This window comes from Bemisia tabaci, chromosome 10 (genome assembly GCF_918797505.1).
Source record: "Bemisia tabaci chromosome 10, PGI_BMITA_v3".
Lineage (NCBI taxonomy): Eukaryota > Metazoa > Arthropoda > Insecta > Hemiptera > Aleyrodidae > Bemisia > Bemisia tabaci.
Genome location: NC_092802.1, coordinates 36,366,296 through 36,378,451, shown reverse-complemented (window position 1 = coordinate 36,378,451; position 12,156 = coordinate 36,366,296). Strand labels below are relative to the sequence as shown.

Here is a 12,156-nt window from a genome sequence, read left to right as displayed (position 1 = left end):
AGGGGGCGCCACCGCTGTGTTTTAGAGTCCGTACAGCTCCACGTGAGTCCTTGAGCTTTTATAAAAGTTGAAGGAATTTCTGTTTAAATCGAAGAGTTATAAGTTCTAGCCATAACATTTTTCTTCCTATTGACCCTAAAAACAACGTGAAAAATCATTTCTGAAGCTCTGCAATTTGATCCCAGAAAAAAGTAGGGTTAAGCATGATGACCTTGATGCAACCAATTGCGCTTGATCGCTCTCAGCAGTTGCAGATATCTCTCTCCCACCGTGAGCTGTCTCTCTCGCACTTACAGATATCCCGTAAGAGAAACTGGGATCAATTTACAGCTTTTATTATTAGACTTTCAAAGCTCGCGTTTGTTTCTAAGGATTCCAGACGTATGCTGCTAGAACTTATGAGTCTTAGAATTTAAGATACCTATTGTGATATTTAAATAATCACTGATTTCGGAGTCGGATTTTAGCAGCGCGACGTGGTGGATTTTTTCGGAACTACAGCTGAAGATAAACCTTAATGGGTAGAGCTGAGGATGCATACCTTTATTCTCATCCACAGCGTTTCAGAATTTCCGATTTTTTTTAAAGAAAACTAATCAAAATACCTCCGTGAACTTTTCTACGAAACTAAATTAATAAATGTTGAAAATTCACGATAAAAATCAAAAATACAATTTTGGTTGGTTTTTTGTAACATATAAAACATGACCGGAGATCCGTACATCATAGAGATGCATTTTTTATTTTAGTCATCTAGGTATAAATTCCATAATTATCTCATAGACTACTATTCTGTAAAAAGACATTTACATGAAAATTGAATCCCTCAGTTCCAAAGCGATCCATCTCGGAGAAAACGACATTTTTCAGGAGACGATAAAAATTGCCAGTGGCGTGGCGTTTGCGATATATCGATTGATCTGCCATTTAAACCCAAGGAAAAGTATCGATGAACAGGGTGTTCGTAGCGAACACGGTAATAATCGATTATTTCCCACAGCTTTAAATAGGGAAATATCGATAGATCGCAAAGCACGCCACGCCACTGAAAATTGCGTATCAACCAGAAAAGAAGTGTCTCTACGAAAAAAATTGAACTTCGTAAAAACCCGAGTTGGGTCGTTTTCGAACCGAGAGACTCCATCGAAGGGAAAGGAATAATTCGTCGTCTCCCGCACGAAGGAACGTAACTCCAATCCAAGGTTGCCAAATTGACTCCAACACTTAATTTATTTTAAAAAAATGTAAGTGTGCAATTTTTATCCAAATTTGTCTGATTTTTGCATGAAATCTGAAGAAAAATCAGTGAAATTTTCAGTTAATATGCCCAAGATTTTTCTGGTTAAAAAGCAATTTACGAAGGGAAATTTGGCAACATTGATTTGTAGTTACGTTCCTTCGTCTAGGAAACGACGAATTATCAGATTAATGAGGAAGCATTTTGAAAATAATTTGGCAGCAAGAAGGTCACGATGACTTGCACTTGCGGAAGTTTAGCGGATAATCCCTTCTCCCCTCCCCTCCGCCGCGTCCTGTTCCTGGGTTCAGCTGTTGGCCTGAAACAGGATGCGCCGGCCTGGTCTCATAAAAAATTAAAAGCGACATTATCCTAAAGGAAAATTACGTCTTAGCTCAGAACTTCAAATCGTAATTCTGCGGATGTCCCAGGCTCCCCCCCCCCTTTCTCCCGCCGTTCCTTATTTTTGTTCTTTCCTTCGTCCTCTATCCCTGTGAATTTCTTAATTGAACGGGCTATTTGTGGAAAGGCGTAACCGCCAATTTTTCAGAAACTGAGTTTTTGTCGGGATAATACTCTTTGTACTGCGGGTGAACGTTTAGAGCATTTAACCTCCGAGCGATTCGGCCAAAATAGCTCTTTCACCCTTCGATGCTCAAGCCGCGTATAATCGACCCGAGGCTTGCAAAATCACATGCCCTTCGGGTTGTGTGGGACCGGTACATACGAGCTTTGGATAAAGGTCTGCAATGGAGATGTTGCATGTGTGAGGAATTTGCGATTTGACTGTTGATTCTTATGTAAGAGTTCGCGAGAAACACGATGGTGCCACTGGTTTTCTCTGAAATTAACTCCCAAGCTCAAAAAAGCTCTCAAGTTGAGGCCAAAATGGAGGTGATATCCCACCCTACCCTGAGTCCACCTCTACATCAAGACAAACTCTCCATGCAAAGATAGGGAGCAAATACATTAACAGTGGTGCCGTGTTATCAGTTTTAGAGTCCCCAAATAAAGTGGTAGCCCTGTCAATGTATTTGCTCCCTATCTTCTCATGGAGAGTTTGTCTTGATGTAGAGGTGGACTCAAGGTAGGGTGGGATATCCCCTCCATTTTGGCCTCAACTTGAGAGCTTTTTTGAGCTTGGGAGTTAATTTCAGAGAAAACCAGTGGCACCATCGTGTTTCTCGCGAACTTTTACACAAGATTCAACAGTCAAATCGCAAATTCGTCACACATGCAACATCTCCATTACATCCTTGAAAAAGATGAATTTATAATCATTATCATCGAAGTTTACCTCGTGAAATTTTTAATAACAGTGGTGTCAATTAAATTGGTTACGGTGAATTATCATAATTTAGGATTGAAAAATTCTTCATTCATTTTGTTTTTATAATTTGGCGTATGTAATTATGCTCCAATAATGACTAGCAAGTCGAGAAGCCTTTCACGGTAAAATAATTTATGAATTTACATAACTTTGATTCATTTATTCACTCCTTACAATATTACGATTTTCTATATCAATTCACAAAGAAAAGAATCAGACCTTAAATTGAATTAAAAGGAAAAAGGCGAAGCCTTAGTAGGAGAGACATGTTTCAGGCTTTGTTTTTTAATATTTCTGCCGAATCGCCAGGTAAGCATTGACCGCACGATTGATAGTTCACGCCTCGCGCCATCTCTCCTTCAATTTTGTAGACGCAACACGGACATCCATCAAGCACGAACAGTTGTATCTCTGCGCCGTCATCAACGAGTTTCCTTTCCTTCCCCTTTTTCTACTTTCACGATGTCTTTGTTTCCGTTTGTCTCATTTGTAGTGGTGTTCCAAGGGCTCAGAGGCGGATCCAGCAATTTGGCAACACCGAATTTTCTCCATTTAAACCTATGCTAAATAATTTATTCATGTCAGAGCACCTGGCCCCTTCAAGAATCGATATATTTTCATAGATTTCAATGGAAAAAATCAGTGGAGAAAATGCTGACTCCATCGACGATGGTCTCTTTTTCGAGGACGATCCCATTATGTATGTTTAAAGGCTCGCTCGCTTTTTCTTAAAAAAAAAAAAAAAAAAAAAAAAAAAAAAAAAAAAAAAAAATCTAGATTCATTATATAAAATAAACTGTATTTTGTAATTGGTAACTACGATTTCTGGCTCAGTTTAGGAACAACGTATGTACAATCCTGCCGTGCAATGGAAAAGCGTAGTATGAAAATTCGAGAATTGCCAAATTTCCACAAGTAAAATGTTAAATTTTGAGAAGGATCATGAAGATTTTCTCTTCAGATATTTTTCAGATATGTAGATCCGACGGTGAATAAAATTCTTTGAAAAATCGGAGGAAATGAATATTCACAGATTTTCTGAAAATTCAGTTTTATTAAAAGAAGTTCGGCAACGTCCAAAGGCTCATGCGGCGTTCTTCTTTAGCACGACAAAATTGGTCTCCCTAGGCAGGTAGATATTTTTACGGATGAGCCAGAAACTGTAGTTCCCGATTGCAAAATGTAGTCCAAATCATAATTTCTATAATTATTCGTACATCACTGGAAAAAAACACATTGGATCTAGAGTCCACACGCTTGAAAACATTGACAATAAAAAATACTCTTGATTCAATCAGATTTTAGCTTAAATCAAAAGGAAATCCGCTCAAATTAAGAGGCTTGGCTCTTAATTTAAGCAAAAATCCGATTGAATCAAGAGTATTTTTTCTTGTCGACGTTTTTAAGAGTCTGAACTCTAGATCCAATGTGTTTTTTTACTTTCTCGCTCCCCTAGGGTAGAGAGGAGGTATTGTCATCCTCCAAGAAAAAGAAAAAAAAGTTGAAATTTCATTATTTTTTTCCCCCAGTGGTTCTCTTTACACGTGGTTAAGGAAATACGAATATTATAGTTTTGCTTCTAGCGGTAATACGGCTATACGTGTTGCACCATCATCGATTCGCTAGAGCCTCGAGCTTCGTTCAAAAGCTCGCACAAATTGTGTTTATTGTTTCCGAGCACTAATACCGATGCCCCCTCCCCCTCCCCCACCCCCTTCCACCCTTACCATCCCCATACGAGTGGATTCCGCGTTTCCGGGGTTTGTTTCAAGGTGCCGTTACCATTCGTCATGTCCACCAAGGAAATAAATTTCCCAAACTCGTGTCAGTCGCAACACTCCAGCCTCCTACCATCATTCTCCACTTTTTTCCTCAACTCGCCGCGGTGCCGGTATAAAGCAGTGTATCGAATGGCGTGCGATATATTGATTCATCTGACATTTAAACCTATGAAAAAGGATCGATGAATAGGGCGTTCGCGACGAACACCTAAATAATCGATTCTTTACCATAGCCTCAAATGGGAAAATATCGGCAATCGATCATTCACGCCACGCCACAGAGTGTTTCCTCATATGAACTCACAGGATAACTGCCGTACTAGGGAAGAACACCGTATTAGCCCTTCGGACATTGCCAAGTTTCCTATGGTGAAACACGAATTTACGCGGGTATTTGTGAATATTTTGATTTTTCAGACAATTTTTAGCGCAATTTCATCTGGGGTACCTGAAAATTCAAAGCGCAAATTTACATAAGCTTCCTCAGAATTAAATATTTTATCGGGGTAAATTTGGCAACATTTGAATGGCCATCATAAAACCCGTTTTTCTCAGTAAGACAGATATACTGCCTTTTGTGCACCTTTACTGCAGCAAACTGGATCGTTGATGGGAAGTTTCATACAAAGATATACCGCACTGACCACAGAAAAAGAATGTTCAGTCGAATGCTGCCGAGCTGAGGAAGAACGGCGTATAAACATTCGGGAGTTGCCAAATTTCCTTCGATGAAATGTTTATACTTGAAGAAAGCTATGGATATTTTTCCCCGATATTTTCAGGAACTTTGGGTGAAATTGAGTACAAAATTATCTGAAAAATCGAAATGAAAGTATGTATTCACAAATTTTCCTGAAAATTAGTGATTTTTCCAAGGTTTGGCAACGTCTGAAGGCTCATACGGCGTTTTTCCTCAGCATGGCAGAATGGACGTTGTATACCATATCCTATATTGACGGTGAAACTACAAAACCACGTATCTCGGTTTGTGACATCGCAGACTTCCTGCCATACTTCATTTTGTGAATAAAATACTACTCCACGTCAATTCTTAAAATATTCCGTGATTTTTCTTCTCTTTACAAAGCAAAAATTCTGGAAAATCTTCAAGGAACAAAAAAATAGGATCGGATATTTTTAAACACGACAAACGAGATACGTGGTTTGGGATTTTCACCGTCGACGTAGGTCGTTTTATTCGCTTCTTCGAACTGACCCCTATGACTACTGAAAACCCTCAATAGGACTATGAGTTCACTCAGCAATCAAAACTATCCTGTGCAACGAATGTTATGTTTTCCGTGAATTGACTAGGGCCATTGAATAGTGGAAAACAAAGAGATGTAAAAGCAGCCCGAAACGGAAACGACAATCGAAAACACGCAGGAAAATGCGGAAACAAGGCTAAAATACAAAATACGAAGGCAGGTCATTGAATAATTGAACGTATTTATAATAAAAGGAACTATGTGCATAGGGTTAACGTGCAACATAGTTCCTTTTATCATAAATACGTCCAATTATTCAATCCTCACATCTACGGAGAGATCGAAGGTTGAAGAATGAACTTGAGTTCCAGGTTCTAAGTACTCCTGCGATTTACTAAAAGTAATTAACGCTATTGAGGAGTAGAGGAACGTACTTAAATCAAAAGGGGCTATCTCCGTTGTGACCTGGGCTCTGAAATTGACAAGAATACATGCGCAACAGGGCTCACGTATCAATAGAGATAGTTCCTTTTGATTTGAATACGTTCAGATGGGACCCGCGTTCAATGCTATCTTCTCCTGTCATCGCATCGTCTCGTCGCAAGTGTTAGTATCCTGTATCCTCTCCGGTGGCGTGGCGTGCTTTGCGATATATCGATTTATCTGCCATTTAAATCTATGAAAAAGGATCGATGAACAGGGTGTTCGTTCCGAACACCTTAATAATCGATTCTTTACCATGGCTACAAATGGGGAAATATCGATAATCGATCATTCACGCCTCGCCGCTGAGTATCCTCTCTCTTTGGGGGTACCTGGCCCATTCTGGCTAGTGCTCATTTCGGCATGGAGTCACGGAATATCATCCCTGGTGAGGAGCCATAGGAAATAACGATGCTGGAAATGTAGGGTGTTCTGAATTTAAAGGGCGCAGTTTCGTAGGACAATTCAAGCGGAGAATGAATGTTTGTGAACTCGAACGTACAAGGATTCAACGTTTGATGATTTTGACTACATACCTCATGTTGCAAGTGAGGCGTTGGGGGCAGAAAGAACACTTCTGGATTGCGATGTTACAGAATCTCCAGTGATAATTTATATTTTAGAGGTGAAACTACTAAGTGAATGTCCACAGCAATAAGCGTTCGAATGCTACTGTATTTCCTCTCAGATTTTTTTTAAGATAGTCATGTATATTGTTCCTTGAAATTTTTTAGATAAAATTACGAACGAAATCCTCTGAAACATTTGAAGGGAAATATTCAAAAATTCTCCTAAAAATTTGTGATTTGTCAAAGGAAATACAGGAACGCCTGATTGCTTTCACGGCGTTCTTCTATAGTACGGCAGAAATGTAGTTACGCTTTTTTGTAGGCCAATTGACGAAATGAAGCGGCCTGCCGTAGAATCGCACTACGCTTCATTCTGATACTAAAAGCATGATTCCGTGCCATACTGCCGTACTAAGGAAGAACGCCATATGAGCCTTCAGACGTTGCCAAGTTTCTTCCAATAAAAACCGAATTTACCGGGAAAATTGTGAATATTATTTTCCAAAATTTTCAGACCATTTCCTGCGCAATTTAATCTAAAATATATGAAAATTTCAAAGAAAAATGTGCATGAATGTCGTCAAAAATACATGTTTTATCGGAGGAAATTTGGCAACTCTCGAATATTCATACGGCGTTTTTCCTTAGAACGGCAGCATATCTCTTTGAAACGCGCGAGACTGCTAATTTCCGGACGGTATCCCTGTAACGACAACAAGTATGCGCATAAATTGCCTTCAAAATAATGAATATGCAATCCCGCGACAACCTTACCCTGGCGGCCTTCGCTTAAAATCTGGGTCCCTACTTCTATTGAAGTGACTAGATTTTGTCTCCAAATATGCACACGAGTGTTGCTAGAAAAATTTCTCGTGATAGGACCAAAGGCCAGGGCTCCAATTTTTCACGAAAAATAAAATCTCGAAATTTCACGAAATGTCAAAAAAATAATCAAAATTTTGAAAAATATTTTGTCGAAATTAAATGCAAAATTGAATGAAAGGCGATTGGTTTTTGTATTTTGGTGTTTTACAGTGCACGGTGCATACCCAGCCCCTGAAAATATGTTTCATATTTTTCACAACTTTGTGTAATTTCATGAAATATTTCACGGAAATTCTCGAAATGTTCCGGATCTTTTGCATTTTCCGGAAGTTTTGAAAAAATCTTAAAGGAATACCAGCACTGTTGACGGTCATGTTGTGGGAGAAATTGGAACAAAAAAGTTCCGAATCCCGGAACTTTCGACGAACGTGGAATGGGAGCATTGAATGTCATGTATGTATAATTCGACAGTAGTCATAACGCGTGAACTAACTGTTGCAGCCTGCAGCTCCTAACGGCGCATTTTGAGTCAAGTCCCACTGACCGGATTTTATTTTTACGCGGATGGTAATCAAAGCTTTTAACGCGCAGCGTATGAGCACACACATTAAAGCATTATAATTAGGATTTTCTAGCAATTATGCACATATTAGCTTAAAAATGGTCACTTCGTATACTGCCGTGGTATGGAAAAACACCGTAAGAACCCTCAGGCGTTGCCAAATTTCCTTTGATCAAACACACATCTCTTGGTAAAATCATGAATATTTTGCTTCCAATTTTTCAGATAATTTTATTCGCAATTTCACCTAAATTTCCTGAAAATTTCAACGAAAAATATTCTCCCTCAAGTCTATAAGAACGAACCGTTTCAACCAAGAGGATCACCATATTTTCCGTTCGTTTTCTTTCTTTATCGCTTTGTTTATACATCAATTCCAATGTTCAGCCTACGAATGAGAATTATTAATACCTCTGGCAGTGGCAATACTCCCCCGTATGCAGGTACTCTAATGAACCCTATGTTCCATGTCCGCTCACAAGGTACAGGTACACCCTCCTACAGGTATGGACAAATGGAAGTATATAGTCGTCGAAACGCGTAGATTTGACAGCGTCCAATGGTACGACTGCGACGCCACATTGAAAACTCATTTACTGTCTGTTCTGAGAGTGGGTCTCGTCAATTTCGTGTTATTTTTTCGTGTTCTTAGTCAAGTTTTTCGTTATTGTATGTTTAATCAATTTAATAAATTTATCTGATAGCTTATTGAAGCTACCAGATTTTCCAGAACCTCAGTTTGAACTGCGCGGCACAGACGGTACGACTTGCGACGTCACTCGACACGGAAAAAAATTAAATGCTGATTTAGCATTTAAATTGTTGAAAAAAGCCTGTCAAGTTTCATATGCTGATTTTACAATGCAAAAATGCTGACACAACATTTGAATTTGTTCGTTTTACAGTGGGCGTAGTTAAGTTAGCAGTTCTCCAAATGTAAAGTCAGCATTTGAAACTTGTCGGACATGCTTTTAACAATTTAAATGCTAAATCAACATTTAATTTTTTTCCGTGGATGGCCCATATTCTCAGCGTTGCCATTTCGGCACCCCGTTTGTTCATACCTGTGGTAGAGTGTATGTGCCTTGGTCCGCTCACAAACTCCTCTAATGACCGATCCTCCTGATTGTGTTGACAGGATGTACTCGCTGCTGCTTCTGAGCCTCTTCACGATCCTGGGTCTGGGCCCGGCGCCGAGCTGCGGGGCGATCGAGAAGCGGTCGTCGTTCGACTACGAGCTCCAGGACAAGAAGGAGACCTCCCTCGGCGGTGGCTCCGGGGAGCTGGTGCACGAGGGCGACGTCTACGACTACGCCGGCCTCGAGAAGCGGGCCCCGATGGGCTTCCACGGGATGCGCGGCAAGAAGAAGACCAACAACGGCCTCATGGGCTTCGTCGGGACCCGCGGCAAGAAGTTCGACTACTCCGACGCCGACTTCCAACTCCTCGACGCAGGGATCGCCCCCTATCTAGTCGGCGAGAAGCGGGGGCCGTCGCAGGCTTTCTTCGGAATGCGCGGCAAAAAGGTGAGAACACGTCGAAAAAACTGCAAGAGTACCTTGCGTCGAAAGCAGGGTGTTGCGAGTTCACGACACGCCTCGTGCCAGCGCGCCTTCAATTTTGCAAACGCAACACGGATATCCATCAAGCACGAATATTTGTATCTCTGCGCCGTCACCATCGCATCTCATTTCCTTTGCTCCATATCCTTGTTGGGTTGGTTCCGTTTGCGTTACATTTGTGTAGCGGTGCTTCAAGGGCTACGTGAACAACACAGCTGAAGATAGGAGAGACGTAATCGGCCCTAGTTTTTCAATATTTCTACCGAATCTGATAGACATTTCACTAGCAGCGTAAAGGGAAGCATTGCAAGTTATGCTTCGCACTTTGAATTTTGCAGATGCAACAGCAAAATGGATATCGACGGTGTAAGTCGGCAATCACATAACTCGATTTGCGACGTCGTAGACTTCCTGTCATACTTTCTTTTTTATACGGAAAACTACTCAACGGCAATTCCTTAAAACTACCGTGATTTTTCTTCTCTGTGCGAAGAAAATTCTGCATAAACCTCAAGGAATGATGTCAATTTGTTCTCCTTTAAAAAAATAACATAGCGGCGGAACTTTTCAGACACCGCACACGAGTTATGTGATTGCGGACTTACGCCGTCGATATACTGCCGTGCTAAGGACGAACTCCGTATGAACATTCGAAAGTTGCCAAATTTCCCCCTATAAAATGTTTATTTACGAGGAAAGTTATTAGAATTTTACATTGACATTTTCAGGAAATTTAGGCGGAATCGCAAACAAAATTTACCATAAGACTGGAAGATAAAAATGCGGAGGCTTACGAAGGAATTTGTATTATATTAAAGGAAATTTGGCAACGCCTGAAGGCTTATATGGCGTTCTTACTCAGCATGGCAGTATGGATCGCGTTTAGCATAAAGGAACCAAGCCACATCAGCTATTGCCAAGTTTAACTGGGCAATTTTATTGTTAACAAGTGAACGTTTGTGCGGATTCCTATGAAAATTTCGAGGAATTTGTTTCGTACTGTGCAGAAAATTCACTGAAATTTGCAAAACAATCCGCACGGCCGTTTTCATGAAGAAAATTAAAGTGCCCAATTAAAGTTGGTAATAGCTGATGTGGCTTGGTTCCTTTCTACTTAACGCGTAGAGAGTACGGACACGTCGAAATGTGGAGCTCTTAGAGTCCAAAAGAGCAGCCAACCTTCTAATGCAAAAAATATCACTTCCAATCTTCAGATTCCAATATCAAACCGAGATGGCCAAGAATGTTCGTAAGTGAGCAATTTTTCGCAAAAATGAGTAAACTAATGCAAAAACTGAGTCAAAAATAAAAATGATCACTGGATCTCACGACTGCAGGCTCGCGATGTACACTGGTCAAATATTGCGTACACTGGAAAAAAGAAACACATTGGATGTAGAGTCCAGACTCTTGAAAACATTGAAAAGAAAAAATACTCTTGATTCAATCGGATATTTGCTTGAATCAAAACGAAATCCGCTTAAATTAAGAGGCTTGGTTCTTCATTTAAAGCTAGATTTTGATTGAATCTAGAGCACTTTTTCTTGTCGATGTTTTTAAGAGTCTGGACTCTAGATCCAGTGTGTTTTTTTTTCAGTGTACGCCGAGGGCGGTACGTCTAACACCGAGAAATAACGAATATTAAAGCGCGAAGTGGTGTACGCGCAATGCGTGAAGTATTTCTACAGTCTTGTAGGCGCTAATACGTGTTCCAAGTTGGCCTGTCGCTGTCGGCACTGTTTGGCGCAATGCGTGAAGTATTTCATGAGTCTTGAAGGCGCTAATATGCGTTCACGCCAACTGCACTGTATTTAGAGCGGGTTTAACATTTTTGTTGTGGTCTTCCAGGTGCCCTCCGGATCGAACTTCTTCGGGGTGCGGGGAAAGAAAGCACCCTCTAATGCGAATTTCTTCGGGGTGAGGGGCAAGAAAGCTCCAAGCGGATTCATCGGCATGAGAGGCAAGAAGTACTCCGAGGATGACAGGCTTGAAGAACTCATCGACGCCCTCAAGGACTACACTCTCGACAGCTCCAGGGAAAAGAGGGATATCGACTCCGCGCTTAGTTTTCAAGGTGAGGATCATCCGAGCAATGACAAGGCGTGAGTGATCGATTATCGATTTTTCCCCATTTGAAGCTATGTTAAAGATTCGATTATTAAGGTGTTCGTTCCGAACATCCTGTTTTTCGATCCTTTTCCATACGTTTAAATGGCAGATCAATCGATATATCGTAAAGCACGTCAGAACTAAGAACTAACAGCCATGGGCATACGGTGTGTTTAATAATGTTAGAGCGAGTTTAGAAGAAAATTCAGTGCTGTTGCATTAAATTGCATTTTCACCAAAGGGATTCTGCTTCACATTTATTAGTCCATCTATTGTTGCGTTGGCATACCATGGAGTCGAGAAGTGGATGAAGGTTGAGGTACGCAGTGTTTTCCTAAAAAGAACCAAGGGATATCTGCTGTTGCCAAGTTTTACTGGATAATTTTGGTGCAAAAAGGGGTTTCAGGGCATTCCGTCAACGATTTTTTGTCCGCACACCTGTTTTGTCCAGTAGTTTACGTCCACGCGTGAAATAAGCAACAGTGACTTG

General features: G+C 40.6%; 1 protein-coding gene across 2 annotated transcripts in view; it reads left to right on the top strand.

Annotated features, from left to right (window-relative positions):
• Positions 1-12,156, top strand: part of Tk (Tachykinin) — a 225,298-nt gene that overhangs the window by 210,155 nt on the left and 2,987 nt on the right. For both annotated transcript variants that reach the window (XM_019045752.2, XM_019045753.2), the window contains 2 exons: positions 9,134-9,521; positions 11,406-11,631. In XM_019045752.2, the coding sequence (XP_018901297.2) occupies positions 9,135-9,521; positions 11,406-11,631 (613 nt within the window). In that variant the 5' untranslated portion in view covers position 9,134. The remainder of the gene's footprint in view (positions 1-9,133; positions 9,522-11,405; positions 11,632-12,156) is intronic.